We start from the raw sequence: 13,577 nt of genomic DNA on the forward strand, positions 1-13,577 counted from the left end.
GGTGGTATTCTGGCAGGTAGTCTTTTATTTTTGAGTCAGCTCTGCTGTTCTTTGAAATACTGAAATGCAGTCAGCAGTCAACAAATAATATAAAACATAAACCTCTGCAGTACTTTTGCTACCCTGCTGTGCTGTCTGCGCATTCTTGAGAAGCGCTGGGCTTTGCATACAGTCTCACATAGAGAGATGTGAGACTTACTAAATAATCAAAGCTGCTGAAAGACAATACAACTCCTGCCTCCTTGGAGAAACATTTAACAGCTAACGCAATTGAGCAGATGTTTCAGTGACCTTCCATTTTCCTACTGATGACATGCAGCTACTTTTTTTTTTTTCATAATTTCTTCCTTCAGATTTTCTTTTTGGTATATGAGCACATGCCTGCTCTCATCATTTTATATTGATGAAAACTTCACTGTTTGTTTGGTCTGTGAACCCTTGCCACAGATAAGGACTCTCTTGATCTAGGCACAGTACAGACAAAATACAAAATGTACTTTCTGTCTTGGAAACATTCTGGACTGTTGGAAATGGCTGGACTATTTGGTGAGGGGTAAGTCACTGCGAAAACTAGGAGATCTTACGTTACAGAAATAACCTGTATGAGGTGGGTTGGAGTTGTGAACGTATGTAAACCTGCGAGAACCTTAGCAGCAGAAGCAACCTAAAGCTGGGACAGAAAGGGCTGGTTAATGCCCCTGCTCGCAGACATCATAGGGCCAACTTCTGACAAGAAGGAAGAGGGTCTGATCTTCCTCCTCCTACTGGGTTTTAATAAATGCCTGCATAAACTGGAGGATAAGCCATGGTTTAGATCTTCCCTTGCCTTTTTATCTTTCCAGACTCATTTCCAGCAATAGTGGATTTACTGTCTTTGCTGTAAGTACCTTCACAGGGAAATAAGAATTCATAATCTTCAGAGATAATATATACTAGAATGAAACTGTTCCAATACTGTGCCTGTCAGAGGCCAGACTGAAAGATAGAGATATAAAGCTTGCAGTAGTTGTTCGTTACTCCCTTGTATTTGGCTGCAAAGGAGTAACCACACTTGCTCAGTGGACCATGTCAGTATTAGAAATCTTTGATCTTTCTGAACCTGCACTGATTTACTAGAGAAACTTTTCATTATTTTTGTGCTAGTAAGAGAGAGAGATGGGTGAACTTCTATAAAATACAGTTTTAGCTTTAGATTTGCTTTAATTTTTTGTTAAATTCCTAATTAACACATGATTAAATTGCCTTGTGATTTAAACTTGCTGTCAGTTTTGTGAAGTCTCCCAACAAAATCATGCCTCTCTTGAAGTGTAATAAAATTCCACTTTAGCTTGCAGTCAAGCCAGACTTACGTCCATTTAACTTGTATTTCAGCCATGCTGTCTTTTTTATGGCAGCTTGAATAGAGATCAGGGAGAAACATAATAAGAAATTGTCTCCTTCCTTCCCATTAGTTAGTTACTCACATCTGGCTCAAATGTGTATTGCAGGCCCCTCTTCAGTCCTTCTTTCTCTACTTCCAATAAAATAGTCTGCCTCTTTTAATGAGGAAATAAATTTCTAAAAACTGTCTATAGAAGGTCTCAAGTTACAAGCCATCTTTTCCAAAGAAGAGGCGTTTTAACATCTAGTCCTGACATCTTCCATGCACAGCATACTTCTTGATTTCGTAACAGGAGGAGATTAATGCTGCCCTTCTATTATATGCTTTGGGATCTGTGTGTACTCCTCTGTAGTCAACCTCCTCATGAACTGCTGCTTATTAGCAGTGAAGGCACAGACGGCTTTGTGTTTGCACAGCTCAGCTGAAGGAAAGGGAGGATGGCACAGTTAGCGACATAGACAGTTCTGAGCATCTCTTTGTACCAAAGCAAAGCTCCAGCTGATTATTTTTTTACAAGAACATGTGTAATTCTACAATGGATAGCAGACCCTGCTCCCAGTTGCAGACAGCCTAAAGCATTTGTTCTGTGCTCAGGAATTTGGGACTTTTTTTGTAGAAGTTTGGATTGCAGTGGGTAACCGGCCTTTTCTTACCACCAGACTATCTGTTGTTTAATACGTAACAGTCACCGCAAAATAGTAATATTATGCTTCCGGAATAACTAGAGAACCTAGAATAAGGACCACTGTCTCATATGAAGTGCTGGATGAGTATTGCTCATATGGATGAGTATTGTTCATATAATGTATTATGTTGTTTTCCTTCCTTGTTTCATGTGAATTCATGCTTTGCTACTATGCCCAACTCAATTACCACTCTGCAGTGAGAGTTCTCAATTTCTTTCTGGACTAGCAAAATTTTATCACTGCAGAATCTCACAGTTTCAAAGTAGTATGTTGTTTCCGTGCAGTATTGTATTCAACTCTGTTCATAAAGGGGGAGAGTTAAACCAGAACTAACCCCACTGGATTTAGATCTGTCTGAAGTGACTCAAAATTGCTGTGGCTTTGGAATTTTTTTTTCTTCAGGGAACTAAAAGTATGAAATACCATTATAAATTGTAATCACAGCTTGCCTTGAATAGTAACCACAGCTGGGAATCCTGCAAATCAGACCCCTGGATTCCAAACTGGGCAATCAATTAGGGTAGCATCCAGGTGGCTGTGTTGGTAGTTGAAGACAACAGCAACTGAGAAGTAAGCAGGAGAGCACAACAACGTCAGGTCAGCCCATGGTGAGTGAGCACTGTGTGACAACTTCAGTAAAATTTAAGAACGTGTTGCCCTTAGTGACAATCTGTGAAATATGGTCATTGGCTCTGCGTTCTAGAGTAGCAGTATTTGTGTGCTGTCAGGTGCTCCCTGCTGCTGTGTGATGTCCCAGCATGTCCTGACTCCACATAGAAGGAGGTATGACTTCACTCAGCTCACCCCCCCACTCCTGAATTTCCTTTGCAGGAAAGCGGGGTGCCTGCAGGCGGAAAGATCTGCAATACAGGGAAATGCACCTTCCTCTTTTAGGCTATGGCTGACGGGGAAATCCTGAAACAAGGATTTACATGGTCTGTATGGCAGACTGGGGATTAAAAAATACAGTTCTCTCTCTTTATCGCTTCCTGTTTGGCCTCGGGCATCAGTCACAACTTCACAAGTCCAGCTTCAGTTAACTGAGCATCTCCCTACTAATTGCTCAGATTCCCTGAGCCTAGAGGTGCTGACTGCCTGGCCATATATTGCATTGCACCAAAAGGGGCTCAGGGTGGACAGGCTAAGGAGTTCAGCTTTAGGATGCTGGCATGTTTCTGTTGAATATGCAAAGTGTTTTTCCAAATTCTTGTCTGCTATCAGGTTTCCTGTTGCTTCCCATAGTGTCTGCCAGGTGTAGTTTGTCACCCCTAAAATTTCTACTCTTAATCTTGAAGGTAGCGTAAAGTCTGTGGAAGAAGAGGTTGCAAGGATTTTTCAAGATAGAGGGTGTGTCTATACTGAAAGTTTTAGATACCTTCAGTAAGTAATTAAACAAGTTTATGGGAAAGAAAACCTCTGGAGCTACTAAGCCCAGAGATACCTCTTCCCTGCCTCTGGGCATCCTTAAAGCCATGTATTCCTCCTAGAGGTGTGGAGGTGGTATTGCAAATTGTGTTTAAAGTCGTCCTTACACCACTGTCATTTACTCATGTCTAAAACAAAATGCTGCACGAGGCAGACCTTTGGTCTGACTTGGAGAAACCATTCCTGTAGCCAACTATGTTGCTGTAATATACTACAGGAATGGCTTCAGCAGGTCAGACCAAAGGTCCTGCTGCTTCTACCCCAGTGTTGGTCTTCAGAGTGCATTAATTGCCTTGGCTGGACTTCAAATAATAGCATGTGCATAAGTAGGCATGAAGTTAGAAAAACTCCAAGGCAACTGATTTTTTTGAAGTGTGGTGAAGGTTATGAAACATTTGCAAAATACAGTCTTGCAGTGAGAAGTACCAGCATCTCTAGTTACCCTGCTGATAATATTTCAAAGTTACTGTGGTCACTTTAGAAAGACAAAACATATGGAATGGCATAAAAGGAAGTCTTCTGTCTTGTAAGCTGATATTGAGGCTTGTAACCACAGTACTCGAGCATACTGATTAAAAGTGTGCTTCTGTCAGTGGGGTGCTGGGGTTGAGTGGAGGAGCTGAGGCTCTTTGGTCACACACCTCTCTTGGTGTGCGTATGTGTGTGCACACACCTGGCAGGGTGGCGGGACAGGTCTTTCTCGTGGAGCGTCAGGACTTGCTGAGCTTGCATTCATTTCCTTCTCTGCTGCTAGATGGCCTGAAATGGTTTAGTGTGGATGAATTCTCCAAACGTGTCACAAAAGTCTGATGGGATGTATAGGGGCAGCAGGGTGTTGTGCACAAAAATGCTGAAGGAGTGAAAAAATATTTCTGTAGGTGGCTGACATCCTGATGTATTGGATGTATTTTAATGAAGAGCACTGTTTGGGAACAGTAATCCAGTGGCTGTGTGCATTACTAATTTCAAAATATGATTTACAGGAGATGCACTAACTTGATTTTACTCAGCCTTTTTCTTGTTTCCTGGAGTTGTTTCTTACATCGAGTCTTGCTGTGCTATTCTCTTGCTGAGACCAGCCTTTAACTTAGTAGTAGTTAGCATTTCTAAATTTGAGAAGATTGCTCCACTGATTTTTAAGTCATACAAGCAGCAAATGTGTCCATCTAAGCTTTCGTTATTATCGTTGTATTTATAAAAGAAAGCTTTTAAACTTTGTGTTTGTAATGCATAGAGGTGATTGATGTGCCTGGGTGTCCCCAGCAGGTCTGCCCAGGGCAACTGCCTCCATGTTAGTTCTTGTCTTTTACAAGACTTAGAAAATAGCCAAGGTTTGCATGCTGGGGGGAGGTAAAGTCAGCAAGAAACGCTTCTTTCTGATGTTCTTCTGAAGGCAACCACCTTCAAAAGCGTTTTAAATGTGTATGGTTTAATTTCTTATGTTAGCTAAAGTTCTCAAAGGGCTTAGTTTATGATTAAGGAAGGTTGGGTGCTATTCTACTCTAGGGGAGCCTAGGGGAAGGAGGGTTTTAGCCTAGCATTTTTTAATAGCTGTTTGATGCTAAAAACAAAACAAACCCCCTATGTTTATTGTCTTGGGGTTTTATAGTAATGGGTGTGTTTTCTTTCTGTAAAGCTTTTAATACTAAGGGCCAAAAAATGCTATCTGTACGGATACTGTTACACAAAATTAAGTACACAAACACAAATGCCTCCATAGTTATTTACTATTTCTAGAGAGTATGTGATAAAAGGATTTTTTTTTTTTAAATTTAACTTCAGCTCCCACACATTCTTTTCATTCTGACCTGGTGAAACTGGGTGTCTTTCGTGGCAGGTTCAGGAGACCCTCTGCAATCTTTTGTCATCTTCTTTGGCTGCTAATAACAGGAAAAACTGACTGAGCAAAATGGGAAGAAGTTGAGCCAGCAGTTGCCACAGTGACAGTTGTCCAATATAAATATCTTACAACTCTTCTGTTTATCATCTGTTTTCAGGGCAGTTTAAGCTGCTGGAACAAGACCGAGATATTAAGGAGCCAGTGCAGTATTTTAACAGTGTGGAGGAGGTGGCTAAAGCATTTCCTGAACGAGTTTACGTCATGGAGGAAATAACATTCAACGTTAAGGTAGTCCCTGAATAAATATTTATCCCTGTCTAAATGATTAACTGTTACAACCTTTATATACATGGCAAGTGAGCAACGGTGCTGTGTGGGAAGTGTGATTTTTTTTTTTTATTATTTTTTTTTTTTTTTTTTTTTTGAGACAAACGAGCCTTTAGTGTTCTGCATTCAGTGATGGTGCTCTTCAGGATCTTTTTGCAGTCTTAAATCAGCACATACTCTAAGGGCTCTCCTGTCCTGTGGCACTTTGGGGAACAGTCCTGATGACCCATCCAATAATTAATTTCATTAGGATGCTCCTGCCAGATTTTAAACAAATGTTGTTTGTTGCCCCCTTTCTCCTCCCCCTCCAGCAGCCTGAATTTTGTTGTCTGCTAAGCAGCAGCTGCTCAAATCCCTCTCCAGAAAGCCTTATTCTCAGAGAGCACGCAGGGCAAAATGATGGGGTTGCTTCTCTCAAAATTACAGCAGCTAAATGGCGTTGTGAATAAAAAACACAACCCAAAAACCAGAAGACACGTTTTCCTCTGTGTGCATGTGTGTGTGTTTGCAAGTGCATGCCTCTTGGGCTCATCAAAGGGTCAGCAATGCCATGAAGTGTAAGAGTGTTTGCTATCACCAAACACACTGTAGTGCAGTGGCATCAAATAATGAAGACAGAACTTGTTCTTCCTTGTCCTTCCTATGTGTGTGACACTATGCAAGGCAGGTCAGTTCTGCCAACAGAGAAGAGTGGTCTTCAGCTCACCTGGTTTGCTTCAGTTGATACGCCACCTAAGACTGATAGAAGAGAATCCTAGAGCTGAGATGTGGTGGCACAGATCCACGTGATGTACCCTACAGGAGAAACCAGTTGATAATGCTGGTGCAAAACCAGTATAGAGTTTCCTGGTCCCACGTGCTGCAATGTGGAGTTTTTATAACAACCTTTTAATGGCTTTTTCTCTTTCTTGCACTATAAAGTTAGGACACCAGCTAGTCCACAGTTTTTATAGGTGTGAAACAAGATTGCTGAAGATTGTTGTAAGTGCAAGAGCTTATCGGTTAATTCAGTTAGCAACACAGACTCATGCCTTTCAAGACAGCGAGTTGTTTTCGTTTATGCTCTCTATTAACCTGAACCTATAAAACATGAATGAAAGCTACATGAGGACGTTGGAACACTTTTTTATGTTTAGGTTGTAGTTGGGCAAATCAAGGCAACAAGAAAATTTCATTTCTACCCAAGGAAAATCTTATCTCACCTCGAGACTGCTAGCCTTATCCAGTGTTGTGCCATTATTTCTCAGCTGAACAATGACCAGATCAAGAGACCGGCATAGTAAAACGTGCAGCTTTAATTTTATAGGGGGAAAAGTATTCGTCTGCAGGCTTGTTTAAATATAAAATGTGTCTTGAGTTTAGTATGACTGTTCTTAAAACTCTTTGTCATATTTAGCAAACTGAGAAATAAGCAGAGCTCACCATTGGAGATCAAGTCCATTTTGAAAAGTATTCTGGTTATACTCCTCAATGTAAATAATAGTAATAATAATCCAGGTTTAACCTAGTTACATAGTTATCTTGGCAGTATTTCTCTTGGCAGCTTTTCCAGTTTCATAGAAGTCTATTCCAAGGTTATCATCTTCCAAAAAGTAAATGAACTTAACAGGATTTATTAAAGTGTTTAATAACTCTTTGCATGCAAGAGAATTATGTATGCTAAAATTTTAATGTAGGGGAGATCCTGTCAAACTGATTAGAGCAAAGGGAGGAATACTAAGTACGGTTGATTTCTGTCCAATGCAGTGTGCCTGTTTAAATTCAGAAGAGAGTATCAGAAGGTAGCTTATCTGATACAAAAAGAAAGAAAAAAATCGTGTGAAGCATTTAAGATGAAAGGGAACTCTGAATTCTGGGAATTCTTTCTTATTCCAAACACTCAAGTCTTTCATGGATAATTTTGGAAGAAAGAGCCTGTAGAGTTACAAGGTGCCACCGGACAGTTATTGCTTGGGTTTGTCTGTGCTCGTTGAGGTCTGCCTGCACGTGTCATGGTTATAGTTCAACTTGGTGCAAACCTTGCTCCTCCATGTAAATCCTTTGCAGCTCCAGCAGGATTTTACGGCTAAGACTGCCATTCAGTGAACTCTCTTCTTGCTGTGGGAGGCCTTGGGATCTTCTCCAAGGGGGTTACTTTATTTTTACTTCATATATTAGTTGTTAAAGAGAAAAATAATCCACCTTATTCTGGGGGAGGCAGGGGACTCCCTTCTTTCCTTCCCTGCAGTTTTGCAGCCAGGCAGGCTTTCTGGGCAGTGCACTGAGGCAGGGGGTTCGGGACCTGCTGGATGTTTGGAGGAGGGCTGTAACTCATGCCATCTAGCAGAGCCAGGAGTGGAAGGTGGAGTCACTTTTCACAGAATAGCAAAAAAATTTTAGAATAAACCAAACTTTTGTATTGACTAAAACTACTTCTGTTAAATTCTGTGGATGTACATATGTATATGTATCAGTTCTGTGATTGTATACCCAGTCGGTTGCCTTAGGTAACCAGTGGCCAGCAGCATCTATAGGAGTAGCAATTTACAGTGTTCTGGGGAGAAGCTAATTTCACTTGGTCAATACGTGTTTAATCTGTTCCTAATTTAAAATTAGAGGCATTCTGTCTTTTCATCACTGACCAGATTTTTTGTATTAATACTCAGTGCATAATGGCAGACAATTTTGTTTAGGTTACTCTACAAAGATAAGGACTTCTTTTGTTGTCTATGCCAGGAAGAAAAATACTAAATTGAGCTACCCCAGGGTCCTAAGTTTTGCTGAACCAACAGTAGTAAGTTTCTGCAGTGGGATATTCTCTTCCCATACAGATGGCAATTGGTACAAATACCTAGGAAGCTATTTACATTAGATTTAAAAACAAAACCAGGAACAAAAACCCCACATCATGCCAAGGGCAATTCACAAAAAGTTGTCTTAAAAAACAATATTGTCTGATAGATTGGACAAGCCATTAATTCCTGCACTCTCATAAACCGCCCAGTTAGTGTTGTAGGACCCTTCAGATCTTCCAGGATATAATTTTTGTCCTTACTGTATTGCTGTGTCTCCCAGGAGAGGTTGTGAAGTTGTTTGAAGAGCCTTGATGAGATGGAGAGGTAGGTTAGGTAACTAACCCCATGATGAGTCTTTTCTTTCCGATCAAAGACGTTTGGCTGATGTGAACTTTTGATACCCAGTTTGATTATCTTTTTAATCTAATCCTTTTTTCACAGTGGTTTAACTGTGTTGGCCCATAGAGTGTGCATTTTCTCAGAAACAAATATATAGTGACAACTGTACGAGGCTTTTTTTACAGATGTTAATGCAGCACAGGGAAGCAAAATTGATCTCCTGATTTGGTTCCAATTGTGTCCTGGTTTCAGCTGGGATAGAGTTAATTTTTCTTCTTAGTAGCTAGAATAGTGCTGTTTTGGATTCAGTATAGGATTTGGTATGAGAAGAATGCTGATTAATACACTGATGTTTTCAGTTGTTGCTAAGACATCAAAGACTCTTCAACTAACTCCCCATGTCCTGCCCGCACGCAGGTGTACAAGAAGCTGGGAAGGACTAGAGCCAGAGCACCAGGCCCAGATTAACCAGTGAAATATTCCATATCATGTAACAACATGCTCAGTATATTAAAGGAGGGTTGACCATGGAGGGGGGGGTTCTCTCTCACTTCCAGGATTGCAATTGTGGAATCTTGGTATTTCAGGATCACTAACTGGGAAACAAGCTGGGTATCAGTCGGCGGGTGGTGAGCAGTTGTACTTTCCATTATTGTTATAGTTTTGTTCTATTTCAATTATTAAACTGTTTTTATCTCAACCTAGAAGTCTCCCTTTACCTTTCCAATTCGGTTCCCAATCCCCCAGGCGGGGGAGGGTGAGCGAGCGGCTCTGTGGTGTGTGGCTGCCGGACAGGTTTATGCCACAACATGTTGGCTCTGATGAACTTGCTCTGAGCTTCCAAAAGCACATATTTAGAACGCTGTAATCTACACTGGCATTTTTAGATGCTGCAATAGTGACTTTCTTAAAATCAGTCTGTGTGCAGCTTTTAACTCCATAGTTGCAGGCAATTCAGTACCTCACCTTGAGAGAATTCGTGCTTCAGTCCCCTCATCACCCTGTGGCTTGATGCCAGCACTATGATTGAACACCATTGCCTCACAGTGGCTTCATATGCTGGTCTTCCTGACATCCCATGTGAAGAGATGCTTCATGTTAGAGCTTTGTGGTATTACCTGTCACATGTAGAGTAATTTTTTGAACACTTTGATTTCTTTGAGATGTCCTTAAATAACAGTGAAGCCAGCTTTTAAAGTAGAAATCAGGGCAAAGTCCCTCTTAGCTGAGAGAGAAACGTGTGTACTGACACAAAGAGTTGTACTTATTGGTTCTCCATCTTGGGAGACAGACATTTCTAAAATAAAAAATGGGATGCTGTCTTACTGAATTTAATTGACTTTTCTGAAAAAGTTTCTTATTTTTTCTGCTAATAGCTCTTCTGAAGACTGCTTGTTCTATATGAAAATAATCTTTATTCATTTTGGGGGACCTGTAAAAAATAAAATAAAATTTTTAAAAGTGTTCTGATTGGTCCCTTGGCTTTAATAATAAAAACTGTATGCGGTGACTATGAATCAGAGACATCACAGTTGAAAAGAGCTCTACCAAAAGAAATCCTAACTGTGAATTTTTAATGTGAATGCAATGCTTGCATAAAGACCTAGAAAGTATAACAAGCGATATGAAACCACAAATCATCTTTGTAAGGAGTTCATATGTGTCCAAGTGATTAAAGACTTCTACTCCAAACTATAAAAAATTAGAACAGTTTCAGTCCAAGACAGGATATTGACTCAGGTGTTATCAAAATCTATTTTTCTGAGTTAACCTTTCCTTAAGCAAAAGGAACAATGTACTTGAGCTTTCCCAAAAGAATATGTTTCCTAAATAATCATTCATCACTTTCCTGATGCCTGTCTTCTGCAATAGAGGTAACTGGCTGCTGAATTGTTATTGAACTGCAGGAGTCTTAAAACTTAAAACATTACAGTGATTTAACCCATTGCTGTTTTGTCATGTGTTTGACAAAATGTCTGTAAGCCAGTAACCTTTCTGGTCAGTATCCTAGCATCAGTAGTGAATGGTCAATATGGATCAACATCTGACAGTAGGGAGGTGGAGGGTAAGTACAGCATGGAGTAGGTTCTGGTTCTGTGGGTCCTCTGCATTAGGAATTTGAATATCTACTAGTGATTTCTAGATGGCTTTGGAGTATAGTGTGACAAGCATTGCCTCTTCCACAGGGCTAGGAGCACTGATTATTCTCACTTATTAACAGAAAGTGAAAACTGGTTGGGAAGGGCAAAAGAGGGGCAAGGGAGAAGTAAAACTGCAGGAGTCATTGTTATAATGCATAAAGCATCATTATTATAATGTGTAAAACTGAGAAGGCAGCCATGAAGATAAACGTGTTTGGGGAAGAAGTTATTTCAGAATACTCCCAAGGCTAGTAGTTTTAATAACTGGAGGAGGCTTTGTGATTATCGGGTAATGACAGCAACTGGAGGTATGATGGTTACTGCTGCATATTGTTGCACTGGAATTGTCTAGTGAAGAATTCCTGGTTTAAATAGAAGGTGTGAGGAGGGGGCACACACAAAAAATTAAAACATGATTCCACAGTCCCAATATGGAGATGTTTGAGGAAAATGTATTGTCCTGCCTTCCTTTCCCCTCTCCTTCAGCTGGTCTCGGCTTCATACCAGTTGCAAGGTCTTCACACCTGAAGGTTCAAAACCGAAACTGGCAGAAGTCCCACATTGCTCAAGTGCAGACAAAGCAAGAGGAGGGAAGTGAGCTGAAAGTGTGGGGCAGAGTGGAGCCTCACAGGGACTGGAGTCAGCCCTCCCGGGTATGTTATGCAGCTGAATGAAGGCTTCTCAGGTGCTTTCTGCCATCTGTAGAGTTACCTGTTTTCCAGAATTACAAGGAGATTCTATTTCTCCATCAGTCTGTGTTCTGGACTAGCTTAACTCTGGCCCTCTGAGATAGTGCATTGCTGTCTTCTCTCTGTCATATACCAGTGATAGGCCATGTCGTGTGCATGGACTGGGACATGTCAGTGGCAGATCCAAGTGTCTGAAATAGCAAAAGGCTCTGCTACACCTCGCCAGTGATTTTGTAGTGGGAAGCAGAGGATGCACAGGGCACACTCAGAGCAGGAGTGTGAAGGAGCACAGGGGTACTTGCAGGTGCAGATCCTGTTGGGTCAGTGCTGGAAGCTTAGAGGGTAGAGGGAGTTGAGTCTGGTGTGGCGTTACCCATTCTGCCTTTTAGGAATAATTTACGATATGTACTTTCTCCCAGATCATGTTGTCTTTAAGCATACTGTTTGGTTTGAATCAGATCTGCTCTGATTGACTGATTGCCTGTGAAGTTTACCAAAGGCAAGCGCAAAGCCCGGCACCTGGGATGCTGTAAGCCCTGCAACAAGCAGATGGGCTAGCAAGTGGCTCTGTGGAAAAAAGTCTCAGGGGTGCCTGGTGGACAGTAGTCGTGGTGTGGCAAATGTGGCCAACAGCATATTGGGCTGAATTAGCAAAAGTGTAGCCAGCTGGTTGAGGTTGGTGATTATTCCTCACCATTTGGCACTTGTGATGCTACAGCTGTGGTATTGCTTCCAGTTTTGGAAACGGCTGTTTTCCAATAGCACACTAATACAAGAAAGACACTGACATGTGGGAGTGCGTGCAGTATACCAAGATGGTCAGGGGGCTGTAGCAAGCTCTGTATTAGGAGAAGCAGGGAGGACTGGGTTTGTCCAGCCTTAAGAGGGCTGATGGAACCTAGTGGGGGGGTATAACAGACTGACAGACTCATCTGAGGTGCCTGGGGAGAGGACAAGAGGCAACAGGCACGAGTTAGAACACGAGATTTCCGCTCTAAAATATAAGAAAAAAAAATAATGAGGTTGGCTGAACACAAGCAGAGGTTGCCCAGAGAAAATGTGGCTTCTCTCTCTTTAGAGAGACTAAAAATTTAACTGGACATGACCTTGAGCAAGCTGCTGAGCTGCGCCTGCTTTGAGGACCAGGTTGGACTTGAAGACTCTGAGGGTCCTTCCCAACCTGGAGGATTCTACAGGCCTCACATGATGTCCTGTGCTCAAGTCCATGGCCCTATTTGTTGATGTTTTTCTAAGTGTTGTGGCCACTGATAAAGTGAAATGTTTGAGTGAACAAGACAGCAAGTTTGATTTTCATCGGTCATTGTTACAGGGACAAAGAAAGGTCATTTAGCTATGTAATCTGAGAAAAACTTAGAGATATCTGTGCTTGAGTTACTGGATTATTTTAGAGTGATTGGTCTGTATGGTGTTTGTTGGTAATATCCTGAAACACATATTTACCTACGATGTATGCTTCATAGATGTTAACTACCATATGGTAATGAATGAATTAACCTAACACAAGAAGAGAGGAGTTCCCTTTCTTGACTTTCAGAATTTAAATTTTAAAATATACTTAGCTTGCTGAGGTGTACCAGCAGCCTTAACTTCACAGTAGGAGGGTTTAAAGGATAGGGATAAAGTTCTGCAGTCTTAGACTTTCAATTTTACTTTCTGATATTTTTTTTTAATTATAGTTTTGGACAGCAGCCGATACCTTATATTTTTGTTCAGAAAGAAGAGTGCAGATTTCTCAGAGTGCCAAACTAGAACTTCAGCATGACTTTTCTTTTGTTCTAGCACAGTAAAATTCAGCCTTAATTCACCTATTACTATCCTGTGACTGTATTTAAAAAAAAAAAAGGAACATTTTTCAAATTTTTGAATTGAGAATAATTTGATCTTTAAATATGCCTGTTAAATCTAAAAATCCATTGCAATCTGGCTGGTTGAAATGAATGCCATTAATAAGCAG

The 13,577-nt window shown here is 40.9% G+C and overlaps 1 protein-coding gene across 2 annotated transcripts in view; it reads left to right on the top strand.

Annotated features, from left to right (window-relative positions):
• GAREM1 (GRB2 associated regulator of MAPK1 subtype 1) overlaps positions 1–13,577 on the top strand; it is a 103,952-nt gene that overhangs the window by 72,746 nt on the left and 17,629 nt on the right. For both annotated transcript variants that reach the window (XM_074899021.1, XM_074899022.1), the window contains exon 3: positions 5,490–5,620. In XM_074899021.1, the coding sequence (XP_074755122.1) occupies positions 5,490–5,620 (131 nt within the window). The remainder of the gene's footprint in view (positions 1–5,489; positions 5,621–13,577) is intronic.

The sequence above is a fragment of the Athene noctua genome, chromosome 2 (assembly GCF_965140245.1).
Source record: "Athene noctua chromosome 2, bAthNoc1.hap1.1, whole genome shotgun sequence".
NCBI classification, from domain to species: Eukaryota; Metazoa; Chordata; class Aves; order Strigiformes; family Strigidae; genus Athene; species Athene noctua.